Genomic DNA, 17,811 nt, shown 5'->3' with positions numbered 1-17,811 from the left:
TGACTAAGAAGCGCTGTAGGACCTATGTAAACTCAACCAATGACTAATGCTCTTGTCTTGTGCAACCCTTGTCCACAGCTTTGCTCATTCCAGAGGGCCCTCCTGGGATTCTCCCATAATGCCTTTCTCCCTCACTGAGCTACACTTTGCCCCTCCCAACAGTCTCTTTCCTCTTGACCTGTCTCTCCTGGAGCTTTTGCATCTTGAAAGAAGAGCAAAGAAAGAACAATACTTACTCCACACAAACGTTCATAAACAGTGGAATTCCAGGCATATTTGGACAAGGGACGCCTGTTAACTCACAGTGTGGGAAAGTGGCTGCTCTTGTAGAGATTTAGCTTTGAGGTCAAGGGTTCAATCCTCCCACCATCCCTCCCCTCTCCCTTACCCATCTCTTTGTTTTGTCTCATCTTCACATATCTTCCCCGAACCAGCCAGGTAAGCACCTGGGCCTCGAGCCTCAGGTGTTACTCTGAGTCCCAGGCCCAGAGCAAGGGATGAGAGAACAGTTGAGCCACTCATTGATCAGAAGGAGGAGGTGCGGTAAAAGCTTGCCTCTGCCACTTGAAGCTGTGTGTCCTTGAGAAAGTCATCAAGCCACTCTTAACTTCTGTTCTGGACAGACAATCATTGATGTTTGGGCTGAGCAGGGTCTCTGGGTTCTCTAAACTTCTAGGTTGAGAAGATCTGGAGGATTGGGAAGAGGGAGTTTTGGTACTCCTGGGCCAGGGGCTGAACAGGAGGGAGATGGAGAAGGAGAGCCCCTCCAAGTCTGGGGCTGGAAGCAGGGAAGCATCACTGGCTAGGTCAGGCTGGGAGCTCCCTGGACCCTGGTGTGTCCATATTCTGATCTCTGTCACTACCTGAAGTCCCTTCACTGTTGTTGCCATCCCTGTCACACCAAGGTTTATAAGCAGAGACTCAAAAGGCATTCCAGCCACATTGCCCAGGGCCAGAGCCAGGAGGGCCCTCTGCAGCCTCCAGTTTGCTCTGGTCTCACCTTGCCTCAATAGGAAGGCACCTGTACCACCATCCAAAGCTGCTCTGGGTCCCCTGAGCCCTCTAAGGACCAGGAATAGATTAGTGCTGAGGGTTTGGCTGTTACTACCTCCCAGCCTTGTGTCCGTCTGCCCTGCAGTATCTGCGTGTCCAGGGCTCATGGACATGGTGATGAAGGCATCCCTTTTTCCCAGCGCCTCCAGGGGACTGCGCTGTGACTTCTAGGAGACCAGTAACCATCAGGTTCAGGCCAAATGGCAATATCCTTGATTTTGGCTGTCTGTGCCGCAGCCAAGACCCTCCTTCACACTTACACATGCCTGGTTGGCCATACCCCTGGTGGTGCTTGGGGATGGATCCCAGCTGAGCACGATCCCAGGAAGTAGAGCTACACAGGGCAGGACTTTCTGGGGGACGGTATTTTGGGGTTTTGAGATGAGGCACTAAGGGCATTGTTTCTCAAAGCATGGTCCACTGATCTCCTGCATCAGTATCACGTGGGGCATTTGTTCCAAATGCAGATACTTGGACCTCTCCCCAAGTCACAGCATCAGCATCCCTGGAGAAGAGGCACAGAATTCTGCAGATTTAACATGCTTCCCAGGAGATCCTTATGCAAAGTCAAGAACCTCTGCATCCTGGGGATGGGAGCTGGAGGATGAGTTGGGTGGGGGTCCTTCTCTCCTACCAGCCACAGGAGGCCGGCCCCATCCCGGCAGCTCCCCATGCTCTGCCCACCTGCTCCCTTCCCACTAACCTCTGTTCGTGTCTTGTTCTCAACTTTCCAGCCAGATGTTTAGTAATAAACGGAGTTTCTTTCGGATCCACGCCAGCTGGAGACCGAGGTACCCCCTCGCCTGCTCCTCCTGTCCCCACTCCTCCTTGCCCCGCCCAATTCAGGGGCTGGAGAGGGGGACAGAAGGGGCCAAGGACAAGGTGCATGTGCCTGCCGCCTGCCGTCTGCCTTGGGGCCCTGACGAGCCCTCCACTTTCCTGGGGGATGCCTCTGCCAAGCCTGGGGGCATGGCCCTGGCACCCAGTCTGCCAGGAGAGACGTGTGCAGGAGACTTGGGGAAGAGTCCTGGCTCTGCCGCTGACACCCTGTATGATCTTGGCTAAACTGCTTTTGTTCTCTGGACCTCAGTTTCCCCTCTGTGGAATGGGCAGATTGAACTAGAGGCACTCTGAGGGTCCTTCCCACTCTGACTTTTGCCAGGCCTTGGATTTAGCCTCCTGTCTCCCCAGTGCCCACCTTCCAGGAACCCAGTGGATGAGTGAAGGAACTGGGATTGGCATCTCTTTCGCTACCTCCCAAGCCCCAGCTCTTAGCTGCATCACCACTCCATTCCTTGGTACCTGCCCTGTGCCAGGCTCTGCTCTGTGCGCTAGGGACACAGTGATGAATAAAACATGGCCCCTGGAGAACTGCAAAGAGTAATTGCAATTCAATGTGATAAGTGCAACAAAAAGAGGAAGCAGAGGGGGCTATGGAGCCCCGGGCAGGCACTTCACCCAGAGGAGACCCTAACAGGAGTGGGCATTCGCGAGGGTGTTCCAGGCTGAGGAAGCAGCACATAGCTAGGAGATGAGAGAGCACGGCTAGGGGAGAAAGCAGGCAGCCCAGTTTGGTCAGATCTGAGAGGGGGGTTAGGAGGCGAGGATGGGGGTGTTGGCAGAGCTGGGTCATGAAGAACCCAAAAGCCCAACCAGTTACTGTGAGCTTCACCCTGGTGGCGCTGCCTGGAAGCCTGGACTCATGGAGTCCTGGGTTTCCCAAAGGTGCCTCTGGAGACTTGTGGGTTGGGAGGCTAGTGAGCAAGAGATGAGCTCATCCTTGCTTCAACCGAGAGGCAGTGTGTCTTAGAAACGTGGGTTCTGGGTCAGAACCTGGATTCAAATTTAGGCTGCACCACTTACTAGCCGTGTGATCTTGGGCAAGTCACATAATCCCTCTGTGCCTCAGTCTCCTCAGCTGTAGAATGCAGGTAATCATAGGATCTGCTTCTGCTAAAACGGAGCTCATAGGAAGTGCTATATAAATGTTAGCTTTATTCAGTTTGGTATGTTGGGCAGTTAAGATCTTACTTATTTTAAAAAAAAAGTTTGAAAACTATGGTTGTAGGAAATGGGAACATACTGAAGGGTCAAGCTGAGGTTAAGAAGATTTGCTCCTTTGGATGTTACTTTGCCTGTGGTGGGCATGGTGGACAGGAAGGGCAAGGCCAGGGCAGAGAGACCAATGTTGAGGCTGTTTTGTAGTCCTGAAGAGGGGGATTGTGTATAGCACCAGAAAAGTGGGCTGCCTTGGTTTCCCCCATGAGAGTGGCCTTAAGCAGGCGAATGATGAGTCCTTAAGGAAATTCCCTGTGGAAGTGAGTACCAGGGGTTGAGTCCAGCAGAGAAGTCAGAGGGCAGCCTGTGCCCAAGACTTGCCCTCCCCACAGGACAGCCCCAGTCAGGCCACCCCATCCCTACTCTCAGGCACTAACAGATAGCCCAGGGTTTCTCAGCTTCAGTACCATTGACATTTTGGCCAGGATAATTCTTTGTTGTGGGGGGCTGTCCTGTGTATTATAGGATGTTTAGCAGTATCCCTGGCCTCTACCCAGTAGATGCCAGGAGTGCCCCCAGCTATACCCATTGCCATCTAGTCGATTCCAACTCATAGTGACCCTATACGACAGAGTAGAACTGCCCCATAGGGTTTCCAAGGCTGTAATCTTTATGGAAGCAGACTGCCACATCTTTCTCCCGTAGAGTGGCTGGTGGGTTCGAACCTCTGACCTTTCGGTTAGCAGCTGAGCGTTTTAACCATTGTGACATCAGGGCTCCTTTCCCCAGCTATGAAAACCAAAAATGTCTCCAGATATTACCAAATGTCTCCTGGGGTCAAATTGTCCCCAATTGTGATACATTGCCCTAGACCCTATCCTGGTCATTTGTCTCTGAGAAAGTAGTGTCTATAAATTAGAGGACCTGGGTTCCAGTCCTTGCTCCACACCACAGTATCTCTGTGACCTTGGACAAGTTATTTCACCCCTGAGCCCCACTTTCCACATCTGTAAACTAGGGGTGATAAATGAAGTTTATCATGAAGTTGCGGGGAGGATTGAAAGTGCTAGGGTAGTCAGCACAGGACCTTGCACGTTCTGAGGAGCCTGGGACAGGAAGGAGCTCTTTCGGTGCCCACCGAGTGCCAGGTTTCTTTCCATTTTCTTTGGGCTTCTAGGCTCCAGAGAGGCTGCTGTGAGCCATTTTCTGGGCTCTGCTCAAGGAGCTGGAATCTAGGGACCCTCCTGGGAAAACAGTGCCTTCTTGCATTAAAGAGGAACCCAGGGTTTCTTGCTGGCTGGAAAGTTACAGAACCCCACAAACTAGGCCAGAAGTTCCCCTCAACCGTCACGGAATCAGAGCTGGAAAGGGACCTTTTAAGGCCTCTAGTGCAAACTCCAGACCCCTTCCCCACAAGTCCTGCTGAGAGCAAGCTCAGCCTTGCTTTCGCTCTCTTCTCTTCACAGGGAGGTCGCCCTTCCCCCGGAATACCTTTGGTGCTTGATGTGCTGGGTGTGGAGATGGGAGTTCCAGGCTCCAGTCCCCTTCCTTCCTCTCCCCCTTAGAGGAGTGGAGGACTAGGGGAGGGGGTGCATGGACCGGGAGGGGTTGGGGTGCTTGCCAGCATGAGGAGAGCCCACAGGAATGGCTCTGCAGAGGGAAGTTTGGGAGAGCCAACCTCAAACTTTGGAATTTTGGGGATGTATCAAGGGGATCCTGGGCCAGCGAGGAGCATGCTGGATTGTGGGAGCGGTCCCTGTTCTTCCCTTCTGATACCCTCAGGCCCCCAACCCTTAACCTATAACCTCTCCCCTCTGGGTGGAGGCCCCCAATCCTAAGGATGGCCCTACATCCGGGCTGCCTTCCCGAAGGTGCCCCTGGTTTCGAGATCTTCCTCACCTTGGCACCTTGGCTCTATACCCTCTACCCCATGCCCTGGGCATGGGGGACCCTAGCCCCCACCCAGCTCTGAAACCAGAGTCTGTCCCCTGCTCAACTTTGATCTGAAAGTCCCTAAGAATAGGTGATACAGTCTCCTCCAACCCCTGGCCTACTTCAGGCCTCCTCCGAGTCCGTCTGGTTCTATCTTGAGCCAGGGCCCCAGACTTTTGGGGTGGAGTGCCCTGAACCTGTCTTAATGGGGCCTTCCAGTGGCAAGCCACAGCAGGTGAGGCATTGGGGTAGCCACAGGGCATGGGATGGGGGTGTTTTCATGGGTCCTTCTCCAACAGTGATACTTGAACATCTTGGACACAGAGTTACTCCACCAGGTATTGGTTAACCAGGGCCTGTCCTGGGGAGCCTGAGGCCTCCCCTCACCTGTCTTCCTCCAAGTTTTGGGGATGTGTTGGAGAGCTGGGGTGCGGGAGGGGAAGTCGGAGAACACAAACATGCACACAGCCTTGCTACATGCTGTTGAGCTGGGACCTCAGTAGGCAGTGTAGGTGAGCAGACTTGGGATGGGGCAGAGCTCAGGCAGGGAGACCTCAGAGGAACAGGTTATCAAACAGAAGGCTTCTCTAGGAGGGCGGGCACCAGGCATGTCCTGGGCATCCCTGCAGGCCCAGAAGCTAGATCCACTGGGGCTGAGGCCCCTCCACAGGGCCATCACACTACACAGCCCCAGGGGCACCATTTGCACTGAAGTCTGTGTAATGGTGACCTCAGGAATTTTGCAGTGCTCTGCCTACTCAGTTATACCAGGTTGTAAGCCCTGACCTGACCAGCGTGGGATCAGAGAGCTCCGGCTGTGGAGAGAGGAGGGAAATATAAATTGACACGTTCATACATGACAACATATGTGCACACACTGGGGCCTGTACACCCACACTGTTACATGTTTACACATGCGCACACACTCACACCCTCAACTCCATACATCCCGTCCTTGTATACTGAGTGGTTGGGAGGCTGCCCCAGTGTGCATGGCCAGTCCAGCTTCTCCATTCCTCAGCAGCCTGTCTGTGCCCGAAAGGTTGCCACCTCCACCCTCCACTCACCCACCTGGGCCAGGCCCAGCTCCCCGCCCTCCTGTCTGTCTCTCTGGCTCCCTTCTTGGGTTTCTCTCACTCTTTCCACTCTGACATCTGTCCTGTGCACCCCTTATCTGTCTGGGCAATGAGGGGTGGGACGTGGGGATGGGGAGGGGATCTGCTCAGACTGACCCTGAATCAGCCACTTGTAGGAGTCAAGGCCCCCCTCACCACACCCTTGTCCCATCCCAGGATGTTTCCACTTGGTGGGGAATCAGAGCCCAATAGCTACCCCCAAGCCCTAAGTTGGATCTTTGTCCCCACTTACCCCTTACCCCCAGCTCCAGCTGACTTGACTCTCTCCCTCACCTGACCTACCCTGCCAGCAGCCGGATGGGCATCAAAGACCGCATCCGCATGAGCAGCTCCCAGCGGCGGACGGGCCCCTCCAAGCAGCACCTGGCACCTCCACCAATGCCCACCTCCCCGAGCAATGAGCAGGTGGGCGAGGCCACCAGCCCTACCAAGGTGCAGAAGAGCTGGAGCTTCAATGACCGCACCCGCTTCCGGGCCTCACTGAGACTCAAACCCCGTGCCTCTGCTGAGGGTGAGCCCCTGGGGGCCTGGGGTCTAGAACTTGCTGAGCGGAGCAGGGACAGGGACAGAGTCTATGCTAGGGGTGGAAATACTTGGTTCTAGTACCAGCTCTGCAACTGACTGGCCATTTATGATCCTCAGTCTTCTGGTCTGTAAAATGGACATCATAATACCTGCTTATCTGGGCTCCAGACTATTAAGAGAATCAAATGAAAATGTGGAGGTGGTATAAGAGCACAGGTATGCAGCCAGGCTGCCTGGGTTTGAATCCTGGCTCTGCCACTTATCTTGGGCAAGTAACTTAATCTCTCTGGGCCTCATTTTCCTCGTCTGTAAAATGGGGCAATAATAGTATCTATTTCATGGAATTGTTGTGAGGATTGAATGAGGTAGCCCATGGAAGGTGGACAGAAGTTTTGGGGATATAGTAAGTGCTCAACAAAAGCTAGCTGTATTAAAAATGTGCTTTGGAAGGAGTGAGAGTTGATACTTCTTGTGTCCTAACTGTACAGCCTCACACTGGATTATCTCATTTACTTCTCCAAACAACCCTGGGAAGTAGTTTCTGTTTTTAACCCCCATTTTACATGTGGAAGCTGAGATCTTCAGCTAGTAAATGGCCAAGCTGGGATCCTCAACCAGGTCTGTCCAACTCCAAAGCCTATGCTCTCTGCTATGCCCATTGCTACCTCTTCACCAGACCAGCCTGCAGACAGGAGTCTGTGAACCCGGTGGGGCTGCTTTTCAGCCAGCTAGGAGTTCCTGGGTGGCACAAATGGTTCAGTGCTCGGCTACTAGCTGAAAGGTTGGCAGTTCAAACCACCCAGAGATGCCTCAGAAGACAGGCCTGGTGATCTGCTTCTGAAAGGCCACAGTCTTGAAAACCTTATAGAGCAATTCGACTCTGCACGCATGGGATTGCCATGGGTTGGAATCGACTCCATGGCAACTAACAACAGAGAGTTCTAGCTTTGCCCCTGACTTGTACTGTGATTCAGGCAAAATACTGCCCTTTTCTGTGCCTCAGGGTCCTCCTCTACAAAAAAGACTCCTCCATCAGCTTTGCCAAGCTTCAGGCCCATAGGTGGGGAAAGGTGGGCGTGGGTGGACCAGGATGGAGATGGGTCTTGGAGGGAGGGTGCCCAGCCACATTGCCTCTGCCTGTGCTGTGTCAGCTCCCAAGATGCCATTCACTGGCTCAGAGAGCCCTTTGCTGGAAAGTTACAGAACCCTACAAACCAGTCTTTGGGAGGTGCTGACCCATGGGAGCCTGCACACAGCCCAGCCCAGGAAGCTGCTGGCCACCTGTCACTCCTGCCCCTGCCCCTGTCCCTGCGGGGTGAGAATAGCGTCACCCCTCTGTGCAGGGCAAGGCACTAGCCTCAGAGACACTGCTTCTCTGGGGAGATGGTGGAGAGGAAGGAGCGGGGGAGTGACTTGCTTTAAGGGCCTTCCCCAGTGGTGGAGCTGGGCATGGGAGCTCTGGGGCTTCCCTCCCCTCGGCTGCAGGATGAGACTGTACGCAGGAATGCGTGCAGAGGCCTCACGCCTCTTTTCTCTGGGCTCATTGTCCTGTATGGTGGGACCCGTGGGGCTTCCTCCAGGCCTGTGGATTTGCCCCAGGCCAGGGGTGCCCTAAAGCGGCACCCTCTCACGGGCCTCTAGGCAGATGTTTACTCTGACTGGCCACAGGGGTGGATGGGCATGCAGTGCACTGGGGTTTTCAGCCCGGGGTGGGGTAGTGGGGAGCAGCAGCCAGCGAGGCAGGAGCCTGGGTCTGCCTTGCTGTGTGGCCCCAAGAAGTTCTTGGGCCCTTTCTGGACTTCGGTCTCCCTATCGGCACTCCCTAACAGTGGGTCAGTATGTGGTGGTGGGGGTTGGGAGTGTCCCCTTCTGCTGCCACTGCTTGGGCCCCGCTGTCTTCCCAGAGGGCCCCTCAGAGGATGTGGCAGAGGAGAAGAGCTACCCGTGTGAGCTCACAGTGGACGACATCATGCCTGCCGTGAAGACGGTCATCCGCTCTGTCAGGTGAGACTGAGACCTGAGGTAAGCCCCCTCCCCACCTGTCTGCCACCACTGCTGCTCCCCATTTGGGGCCTGCCCTCATGGCCAGGCCTGGCCTAGCTCCTGGGCATGCCAGCTGCTGCCCGCCTGGCATCCTTGGCGGTGCTGGGCTGGCGGAGACCCTGGAGTGTGGGAGGGTGGGGAGGTGGCATATGGCTCCCAGCAGGGTTTGCTTGTACTCATGGTGGCTGGAGGCGGCAGGCCCGGGTGGGGCAGTGGGCACAGCTGCCCGTCACTGCTCCCTCTCCTCAGGCTCGCAGTGTCCCTGGTCACTGCCCTCTCTGCTTCTCTCCCCTTCCTCTGTCTCTCATTCTATGTCAGCCTGTCTTCTCCATTTCTCTCCCTCCCTAGCTGTGTATCAGCGGCCACCTGTCTTTCCCATGTCTTCGCCTTACGCTCTCTTTCCCTGCACCTCTGTGCCTCAGTCTCCTTCTCCCTTTGTCTCTGGGTCTCAAACTTTTTCTCTCTCTCCTTGGATGTCTTGGTCTCAGACTGTCTGTTTCCCCCAGGACTTCTTCTAGAGCAGTGCTTTTCAAACCACAGGTCACAACAGTTTGAACTCAACTTAGTGAAATCAATTTAGTGGGCCATGGTCAGCATTAAAAAAATAATAAAGAAATAGGATAGAATAGAAAATATCGGAGTGTATCTCTCATTGTGAGGAGAAATAACATTTATGAACCTTATATTTCAGTTGTGTATGTGTGTATGAAGGCGATTTGGTGGCGCAACGGTTAAGCACTCGGCTGCTAATCAAAAGGTTAGCAGTTCAAACCCACCCAGAAGCTCTGCAGGACAAAGACCTGGTGATCTGCTCCCATAAAGGTTACAATCTAGGAAACTCTATGGGAGTAGTTCTACTCTGTCACATGGGGTCACTATGAGTTGAAAATCAACTTGACAGCACCCAACAACAATGTGTGTGTGTGTGTGTGTGTGTGTGTACTGGTTTGTCATGTAAAATGTATTTCTTATACTGGGTCTTGGACAAAAACGTTTGAAAGCCTCTGCTCTGCTGGTTCTCCTCACATCAACAATTAAGGGGGCGGACCAGAGTCTGCTGAGTCCTTCAGCCACGGCCCAGTCGTGGGTCCAGCCCCCAGGCTCCTTGGCGTGGAGTTGTCTCCAGCCTGCAGCTCTAGCATCAGAGACCCTCTTAACCCCAAGGCCTTCCAGACTCAATTCATCTCTTTCCTGGCCAAACCTCCTGCCCACAAGCTTCTTCCCTTTGTGTTCCTTTTAAAACCGGAGTCAGCAGGACCGTCCCCCCACCCTCCAAAGGCCATCCTCCACTGAGTGACCAGCATCTGGAACATAGTGCCTGAGCTGCCATCTGACCCAGGTCAGCTCTCCTTGGCCATCCCACAGCCCCCTCAAACCCAGTATGCCCCAAACTTGCTTCTCCTCCCATGTCCCCATCTCAGGCAGTGGCACCACCACCCACCCTGTCACCCAAGCCAGATTCCTGGGAGTCATCCTAGGCTCGGGAGCCTGTCAGTCCCATCTCCTGTATTGCTATCCTGTATCTCTACCCCCACTGCCCTCATCCCTGCTTCTACCTCTGCCCCTCCAGGGCATTCTCCACACAGGCTGGCCAAGGTAAAGTACAGCGTACACCACATGCCCACCCTCCCTGCCACCCCCAACTTACTTCCCATTGCCCAGTCTCTGCCAGAGCTCTTCAGAGTACTCCTCCAGCCTCCTCAAGGCTAACCTCCTGCCCATTCTTCTTATACTGCCAAGTACATTAACCGTCTTCCATCACATCCCTGTTCCAAATACTCTGAACCAAACCTCACTCACACACCTTCAGGCCAGCTTGTGTCCAGAAAGCTTCCTTTCATCCCCCTCCTCTTGCTCTGGGACTGGAAAATACCACTCTCAAGGCTTGTCCTCTGACTTCTCCAGCTGAGACTCTCCCTTCACTAGGTCCCCAGCCCTCTTTCTCCATTCCTTGGCAAGGCCCTTGTTACCCCTTTTGTGTGTGTTCTGTCTGTCTCCCGTCTGTGAATGGTGCAAATGGTTAACACATATGATTCTTAACCGAAAGGCTGGAGGTTTGAATCTCCCCAGAGGCATGTTGGAAGAAAGGCCTGGTGATCTACTTCCAAAAAATCAGCCATTGAAACCCTATGGAGCACAGTTCTACTGTGACACACATGGGGTCCCCATGAGTTGGATTTGACTGTAGGGCAACTGGTTGGTGTGTGTGTGTGTGTGTGTGTCTCCCGACCCAGACCGGAGCTCCCTGAGGCCCAGGATTAGATCTGACTTTACTAAGGTGCCCAGGGTCCAGCAGAGAACTTTGATAACAAGTATTTGTGGACGGAAAGCAAATATCATCCCCCACCCCGCCCAAGCAATCACCATCATTTTCAGATGCCAGCCCTGTGTCCCACCCTGCAGAGAGAAACCAGACCTAGTCACTACTCTCCCAAGCTAATGGGACTATGATATGTAAACCAACCCCACTGCCATCAAGTCATTCCAACTTATAGTGACCCTATAGGACAAGAGTAGAACTGCCCCATAGGGTTTCCAGTGCGGCTGGTGGATTAGAACTGCCGGTTAGCAGCCGAATGCTTAACCACTATGCCACCAGGGCTGCACGGATATGTGTATATATATATATATATATATATATATATATATATATGTAAACAACCCGTTGCTGTCTACATAGCGACCCTGTAGGACAGAGTAGAACTGGCCCATAGGGTTTCCAAGGAACGCCTGGTAGATTCGAACTTTTGGTTAGCAGCCTTAGCTCTTAACCACTAGGCCACCAGGGCTCCACGGATATACAGGCACGTTAAAAAATACCAGTGGAGGCCTGGGGACAGGGTGGGTAGAGGAGGAAGCCTGGCCGACCCAGAAGAAGGCTGTTTGCGGTAGTCCCAGCATGAGGTGCCCTGGTGCTGGACAAAAGGGTAGCAAAGAGACGGAGAGGAGGCTGGGAAAGAATCCGCTGCTCAGCTTCCAAGAGATCCCCTTCCTCTGAGATCCCCTCCCCCAACAGGATCCTGAAGTTCCTGGTAGCCAAAAGGAAATTCAAGGAGACGCTGCGGCCGTACGACGTGAAGGACGTCATCGAGCAGTACTCGGCAGGGCACCTGGACATGCTGGGCCGGATCAAGAGCCTGCAGGCTCGGTTAGTGCACCGTCCCCGGCGGGAGAGGGGGCAGGGAGGCCGTGGCTCTAGCCTGAGCTCTAGGGAGTTCCTCCGCCGGCACCCAAACGGAGCCCCGAGCGCCCCCTAGGGGCCGCTGCGGGAGCTGGGGTTCCGGCCTGAGCACGGCCTCTGACTTGCAGCTGGTGGTTTAGGCAGCCAGATTCCTCATCTTTTCTGGAGTCTGAAGAACCACCCAATAGCAGGTCCTCTGTGGGAACCCTATTGACCTGCATGCCTCCAGAGACATCTTTAGAATGACTCTTTCCTGGTCCTAACATAAACCAAAACCACCAAACCCCTTGCCGTCGTCGATTACGACTCATAGAGACTCTACAGTACAGAATAGAACTGCCCCATAGGGTTTCCAAGGCTGTAATCTTTATGGAGCAGAGGGCCACATCTTTCTCCTGTGGAACGGCTGGTGGGTTCCAACCGCAGACCTTTAGGTTAGCAGCTGAGTGCTTAACCACTGCGCCACCAGGGCTCCTTTTGGTCCTAACATAATAGGCCTAAAATAATCACTGACCTCCCATTTCCCTAGGGGATAGGCAGATTGTCCTCACTGTTGCCCACCTTTTCTCTCAGCTGCTGCATTAAGGAAGAATCCTCACACCAAGACCCAATTCACCTGCAACTTACCCCTCTTCTCCTGGTCTGCCTTCTCGCTGCCCATTCATTCGTTTACTCACTTAAGAAATAGTCATTGCACATTAACTATGTGTCCAGCAGTGGAGATATGGTAGAAGGCAACACAGAGTCCCTGCCCTCATGCAACTTTCATTCTAGTGGAAAAACAGATAATAAATAAGTACACCTAGAATATGTCAGATGATGATAAATGCTAAGTAGGAAAATAAGAGTCAGGGAGTTGGGGGTTGAGATTTAAATAGGTGAGAAGGTGACATTTGAAGAGAAAATGGAAGGAAGTGAGGTAACAAGCCCTGCAGCTGTTTAGATAAAGCGTTTCCAGATAGAAGGAACAGCAAGTGCAAAGGCTTTGAGATGGGTGAGTGACTGGGCTGTTTTAGGAAAAGCATGGAGTTCATTGGGTGTGGACTGGAGTGAGAGGTAGGAGATGAGGTCAGAGGGCTAACTGCACTTAGACTGTGGCCACTGCAATGCCTCTGGTGTTCATCTGGGGTCAGATGCAATCACTGGAGGGCATTCAACAAAGGACTGATAAGATCTGAGTTATATTTTAAAAGGATCACTCTGGAGGGGGAGTTTTTGTATTGAGGCCACTGAGTGTATGTTAATGGTTATGGAATGATTAGGAAAAGGATAGCAAGAATAGTTGTACAACTTGAATGTAATCAGTGTTACTAAATCGTACATGTAGGAATTGTTGAGATGGTGTATATTTTGTTATGTATATTTTCTCTACAATTTTTTTAAAAAAAGGATCACTAGGTGCTGTGGTGCTTTGTTGAGAGTGAACTACAGTGGATCTAGGGTGAAAGCAGGGAGACCAGTGAGGAGGCTACTTCAGGCATCCAGGCAAGAGATGATGGGGGCTTGGACCAGGGTGGTAGCAGGAGGTGGGGAGAAGTGGTCAGATTCTGGATATATTTTGAAGGTAGAACTGACGAGGTTTTCTGATGGGGTATGAGAGATGACACCAACGTTTTTGGCTTGAGCAAGAGGAAGAATGGAGTTTCTGTTTATTAGCATGGGACGGCAATGAGCGGAGCAGGCTTTGGATCAGGAGAGTTGGGATGCACTGGGTTTGTGACACCTATTAGACAGCCAAGTGGAGTGTTGACCTGGCAGTTAGATATGTATAGGAGTGTGGAGTTCAGGGTAGAGGTCCAGGCTGGAGATAGAGCTGTGGGGTCACCCCTGTGTAGAGGTATTAAAACTCATGGAACTGAAGACATCATCTATCAAGGGAGAGTAAATAGAGAAAAGAGGTCCTAGGAGTGAGCCTTGGGTCCTGCAATGCTTAGAGGTTGTGGAGATAAAAGAGGAATCAGCAAAGGAGCCTGAGAAGGAGACAGCAGTGAGGTAGAAGGAGAACTAGGAGAGGGTGCTGTTTTGGAATCCAAATGAAGAAAGTGTTTGCAGGAGGAAGCCCTGCTAATAGGTCAAGTAAAACGAGGATTGAGAATTGATCGTTGGATTTAGCAACATGGAGGTCATTTGGGACCTTGACAACAGCAGTTTTAGTGAAATGGTGGGGGCCAAAGCCTGAATGGAGTACGTTTAATAGAGAAAGGGAGGAGACGAATTGGTGGTAGAGGAGAGAGAGCTCTTTCAAGAATTTTGCTGTAAAGGAGAGCAGAAAAAGAAGGTGGGACCAGCTCTGGCCTTGTCCACCGTAGAACTCACATTTCCACTTGTTTCTGCCCCTCCCCTCTTCTCTAGTACACCATTTCTCACCTCTCTTCCCATCAGGCTAGAACCTGCAATTGTTTTACTTTTCATGCTTGTGTGTGGCGCCTTTGTTTGGCCAGTTGGCAGAATCCCCTAAGCAGGGGCCGGGTCACCGCCCTCCCCTCCCCCGACTCCAACGCGGAGGAACCTCTGGACCTCCCTCCCCTCCCCCGCCCCCCGCCCCTCGGCCTTCAGAGGGCAGGACGATGGCCCCCTCCCTGACTGCCTCCTCCCACTCCTGGTGCAGGCTGTGTCTCTCCCTTCAGCAGACAACCTAGAGTTCTTCTAGGAGGGGAGAGGTGGCCTGTGTCTTCACTCTTTCCTCTGACGGCTCCCTTTCCTGACAGGGTGGACCAGATTGTGGGTCGGGGGTCCGGGGACCGGAAGAAGGGCGACAAGGGGCCCTCCGACACAGAGGCAGTGGATGAAATCAGCATGATGGGACGCGTGGTCAAGGTGGAGAAGCAGGCGAGTGTGGGATGGAGTTTCGCTGGGGTGGTGGAGCTGGTCGTTGACCGAGAAGCTCTGGAGGGCCGCGGGGACAAGAACAAGGGTGGGAGGTGGCGCTTATCAGAGCTGCAGCCCAGACTACCCGCCCGCCGGCGAGGCCAGAGCAGGGCCCACGCTCTCCAGCCCTGTGAACCCGCCCAAAGATAAGCCTCGCTCCCGGAAAGCCCACTCATTACCGCTAAACGGCCCGGATTAGCCAGCTCGCTCCTGCTAAGCCCCGCCCCTAGGTTGCTCCATTCGCAGGTAAACTCGCTACCAAACGACTCTTGAATCAGCCAAGTCCCGCCTACTCCATTTAACCCCGCCTCTTAGTTGTCTCCCGGACTATCCCAACCTACCACAACTAAAAATCGCCCCCGGAATAAACCCCTGCTTCCTAGCTTCGCCTTGTCCTCCGGCAAGCTCCGCTTTCCTGTCACGCCCCTCACCTGGCTGTGCCGCGTCGCCCCGCCTCGCCCAAGCCCCGCCTCCATCCAAGCCCCGCCCCAGTTAGGCCCCACCCAATCCCGCCTCTCGGCCCCGCCCCGCCCCCAGGTGGAGTCCATCGAGCACAAGCTGGACCTGCTGTTGGGCTTTTATTCGCGCTGCCTGCGCTCTGGCACCTCCACCAGCCTGGGCACAGTGCAAGTGCCGCTCTTCGACCCCGATATCACCTCCGACTACCACAGCCCTGTGGACCATGAGGACATCTCCGTCTCTGCGCAGACTCTCAGCATCTCCCGCTCGGTCAGCACCAACATGGACTGAGGGGCTTCTCAGGGGCGGGACAGCACACGGCCAGCCCCTCGGCCTCGCGCTCGGACCGCCTTCTGAGGCCTCAGGACTCCTCTAACGTGGATTCGCCTCCGTCGCGGGGAGAGAGGCCACACACGGTATTGAGCTGCCTGGGTGGGCGAGATATCCTCAGTGGGTGCCAGCGAGCCGCCCCCACCTCAGGAGCGCGAGATGCCAGGCCACACAGAGGGCAGCAGCAGCGGCTGCCCCGCGGCCGCCCCGCGGCCTCTGGGCCCCCCAGTGCCCTGCCCGCTCCATCAAGGCATGATCTGGCCTGCCTGGCAGGGGCAGTGCCCCAGGAGTGGGAACAGGGCGCTGGGGCCCTGGGCCCAGACCCAGCTTCCAGCTATGCAAGGTGGGGTCTCTAACCCGCCCTTCGGACAGAGCAGGGAAGCCCTCCCGCCAAGGCCCCGCCCCACTTGGGGGTGGGCCCAAGGTGCCCCCACAGGTACCCACAAAGCACAGGACCCTGCCACATGGCAGGTGGGCACCACATATGCAAACTATGTTAAATATGCAACTTCAGGGGCCCCCGTGGGGTCCCTCTGCCCCTCCCTTGTTGGGAGATGGGCCCCCAGCAGTAGCTGGTCTCAGGCTGCTTGGCCATGACCCCCATCTCCATTCTTTGGCTTATCATCCATCCCTACCCAGCATGGGGCCTGTTTCTCCTCTGCCCTCACCCAAAGGCAGTGCCTGGGTCTCTCTTGCCCTTTGCAGGTGTCACCTCCCAGGGGCTCCCTCTTCCTGCTGAATGTCCAGTCCCCTTTGGCTCTCTAGACACTTTTGACAGTCAGCACAAGTTTCTGTATTCTCTTCAAACCTCTCACAGAAGATGCTCCCACTGTCACACAAACATGTCGCGTTAGTTTTCCCAGATGCACAGAAAGTCTGTCGAACTCACAGTAACACACACAGTCGCACACGTTTGGAGACCTGAGCACACAGCCACACAGCCTTTCCTGGCCCTCTGCAGATGATGCCAGGGGACTGGCCCTGCCAGCAGGGGAAGCTCCCCACTCCATCTGGGAAGGAAGGGAGATCTGAAGGGACCCCAGGTTTCTGCAGGCCTCACCCCAGAGTGTAACCAGCTCCTCTTCCCCAAGATTACTCCTCACAGGTCCAGGAGCCCTAACTGCTGCCTCTGTCTGCCCCCAAGGGTCCTCCTTGGCATTCCCACAGCACAACTCAGGCCTAGGCATCTGCTGAGAGACCCCAGGCCCTTCCTTCCCCAAGGTGGCCCACTTTGATCCAGGTGCCACCCCTTCCTAGTCACTGTAACTCCCAGAGAGAATAATAATGCAAATAGCAGCTACTATTTGTCAGGCACCAACTGTGCACTTGGCACTCACATGCACTGTCTCGCCTCCTTCCATAACCCACGTCTTCACTTCAGTTGGCAGCCCCCATATTGGCATAAGCCCTCATCCACTCCAGGCCCCTAGCACCTCTGTTATCCCTACCCTTTGCCCCTCTTCTGCAAAGCCAATGTAGGTGGCAGGAGGGTAACGGGTAGTGGACTGACGGCAACCCTTTGTGGGGTGCCAGGGAACAAGGGGCTTAGGCCAAGCTGCCTGCATCTCATGACTGGGGACCTGCATGCACCAGCACCAGGGCTGGGGTTAGATCTTGCTCAGCCTCATGGTGCCCAGCCTCTGCCCCAACATGCCCTCTGCATGTGACCATCATGCTCTGGATGGAGCCTGTCCTGGCTCACCTCACTCGCACTGCACTGTCCCCAGAGAGCCACACATCTGCTCCCTCAGAAACAGAGCTGTGGAGAGGGGCAGGAGAATGGGAATACCCTACGACCAAAGGAAGCTTGGGAAGAAGCCCTCCCTCCTTCCGCAATCGAGGTTCCCCCACCAATGCGGTTCTCGGATATGCAAGTACCTCACTTTGTTAACTTATTAACTTATTGGTTTCATTAAAGTTTTCAGTAGGAGGTGGTTGGACTTGGCTCTGTTCAGTGGCTGTGGGGTGGGGTGCCTGGTCTGGGGCCGAGGACAAGGGAATTTGGATTAGTCAGGACTTTTTTGGTTGTAAGCAACAAAAGCCCAATGCAATACTGTACAGCTTAAGCAAAAACTGAAGCTTATTGGCCCAGATAACCAAAAAGTCCAGGGGATAGATTTGGCTTCATGCCCAGCTAGATCTGTTCTTTAAGCAGTGCAGGAGCCTGTCTCCTATCTCAGCCTTTCTTTCAGGAGGCTGATCCCACATGATGACCCCTGGCACTTCCAAATTTATTTTCTCTTGGATTAACACCCCAGTGAAGAGTGAGTACCACTGTCCTAATAG

General features: G+C 54.1%; 1 protein-coding gene across 1 annotated transcript in view; it reads left to right on the top strand.

Moving 5' to 3' along the window:
* Positions 1–17,455, top strand: part of KCNQ4 (potassium voltage-gated channel subfamily Q member 4) — a 62,745-nt gene extending 45,290 nt beyond the window's left edge. The window contains exons 10-14 of the mRNA XM_004371885.1: positions 6,410–6,630; positions 8,549–8,648; positions 11,704–11,835; positions 14,577–14,697; positions 15,274–17,455. Coding sequence (XP_004371942.1) covers positions 6,410–6,630; positions 8,549–8,648; positions 11,704–11,835; positions 14,577–14,697; positions 15,274–15,486 — 787 coding nt within the window. The 3' untranslated portion in view covers positions 15,487–17,455. The remainder of the gene's footprint in view (positions 1–6,409; positions 6,631–8,548; positions 8,649–11,703; positions 11,836–14,576; positions 14,698–15,273) is intronic.
* Positions 17,456–17,811: the final 356 nt, after the last annotated feature.

Source organism: Trichechus manatus, unplaced genomic scaffold (genome assembly GCF_000243295.1).
Source record: "Trichechus manatus latirostris isolate Lorelei unplaced genomic scaffold, TriManLat1.0 scaffold00015, whole genome shotgun sequence".
NCBI classification, from domain to species: Eukaryota; Metazoa; Chordata; class Mammalia; order Sirenia; family Trichechidae; genus Trichechus; species Trichechus manatus.
Note: the sequence above shows the minus strand (reverse complement) of the source record. Positions and strands in the feature narration are given on the sequence as shown.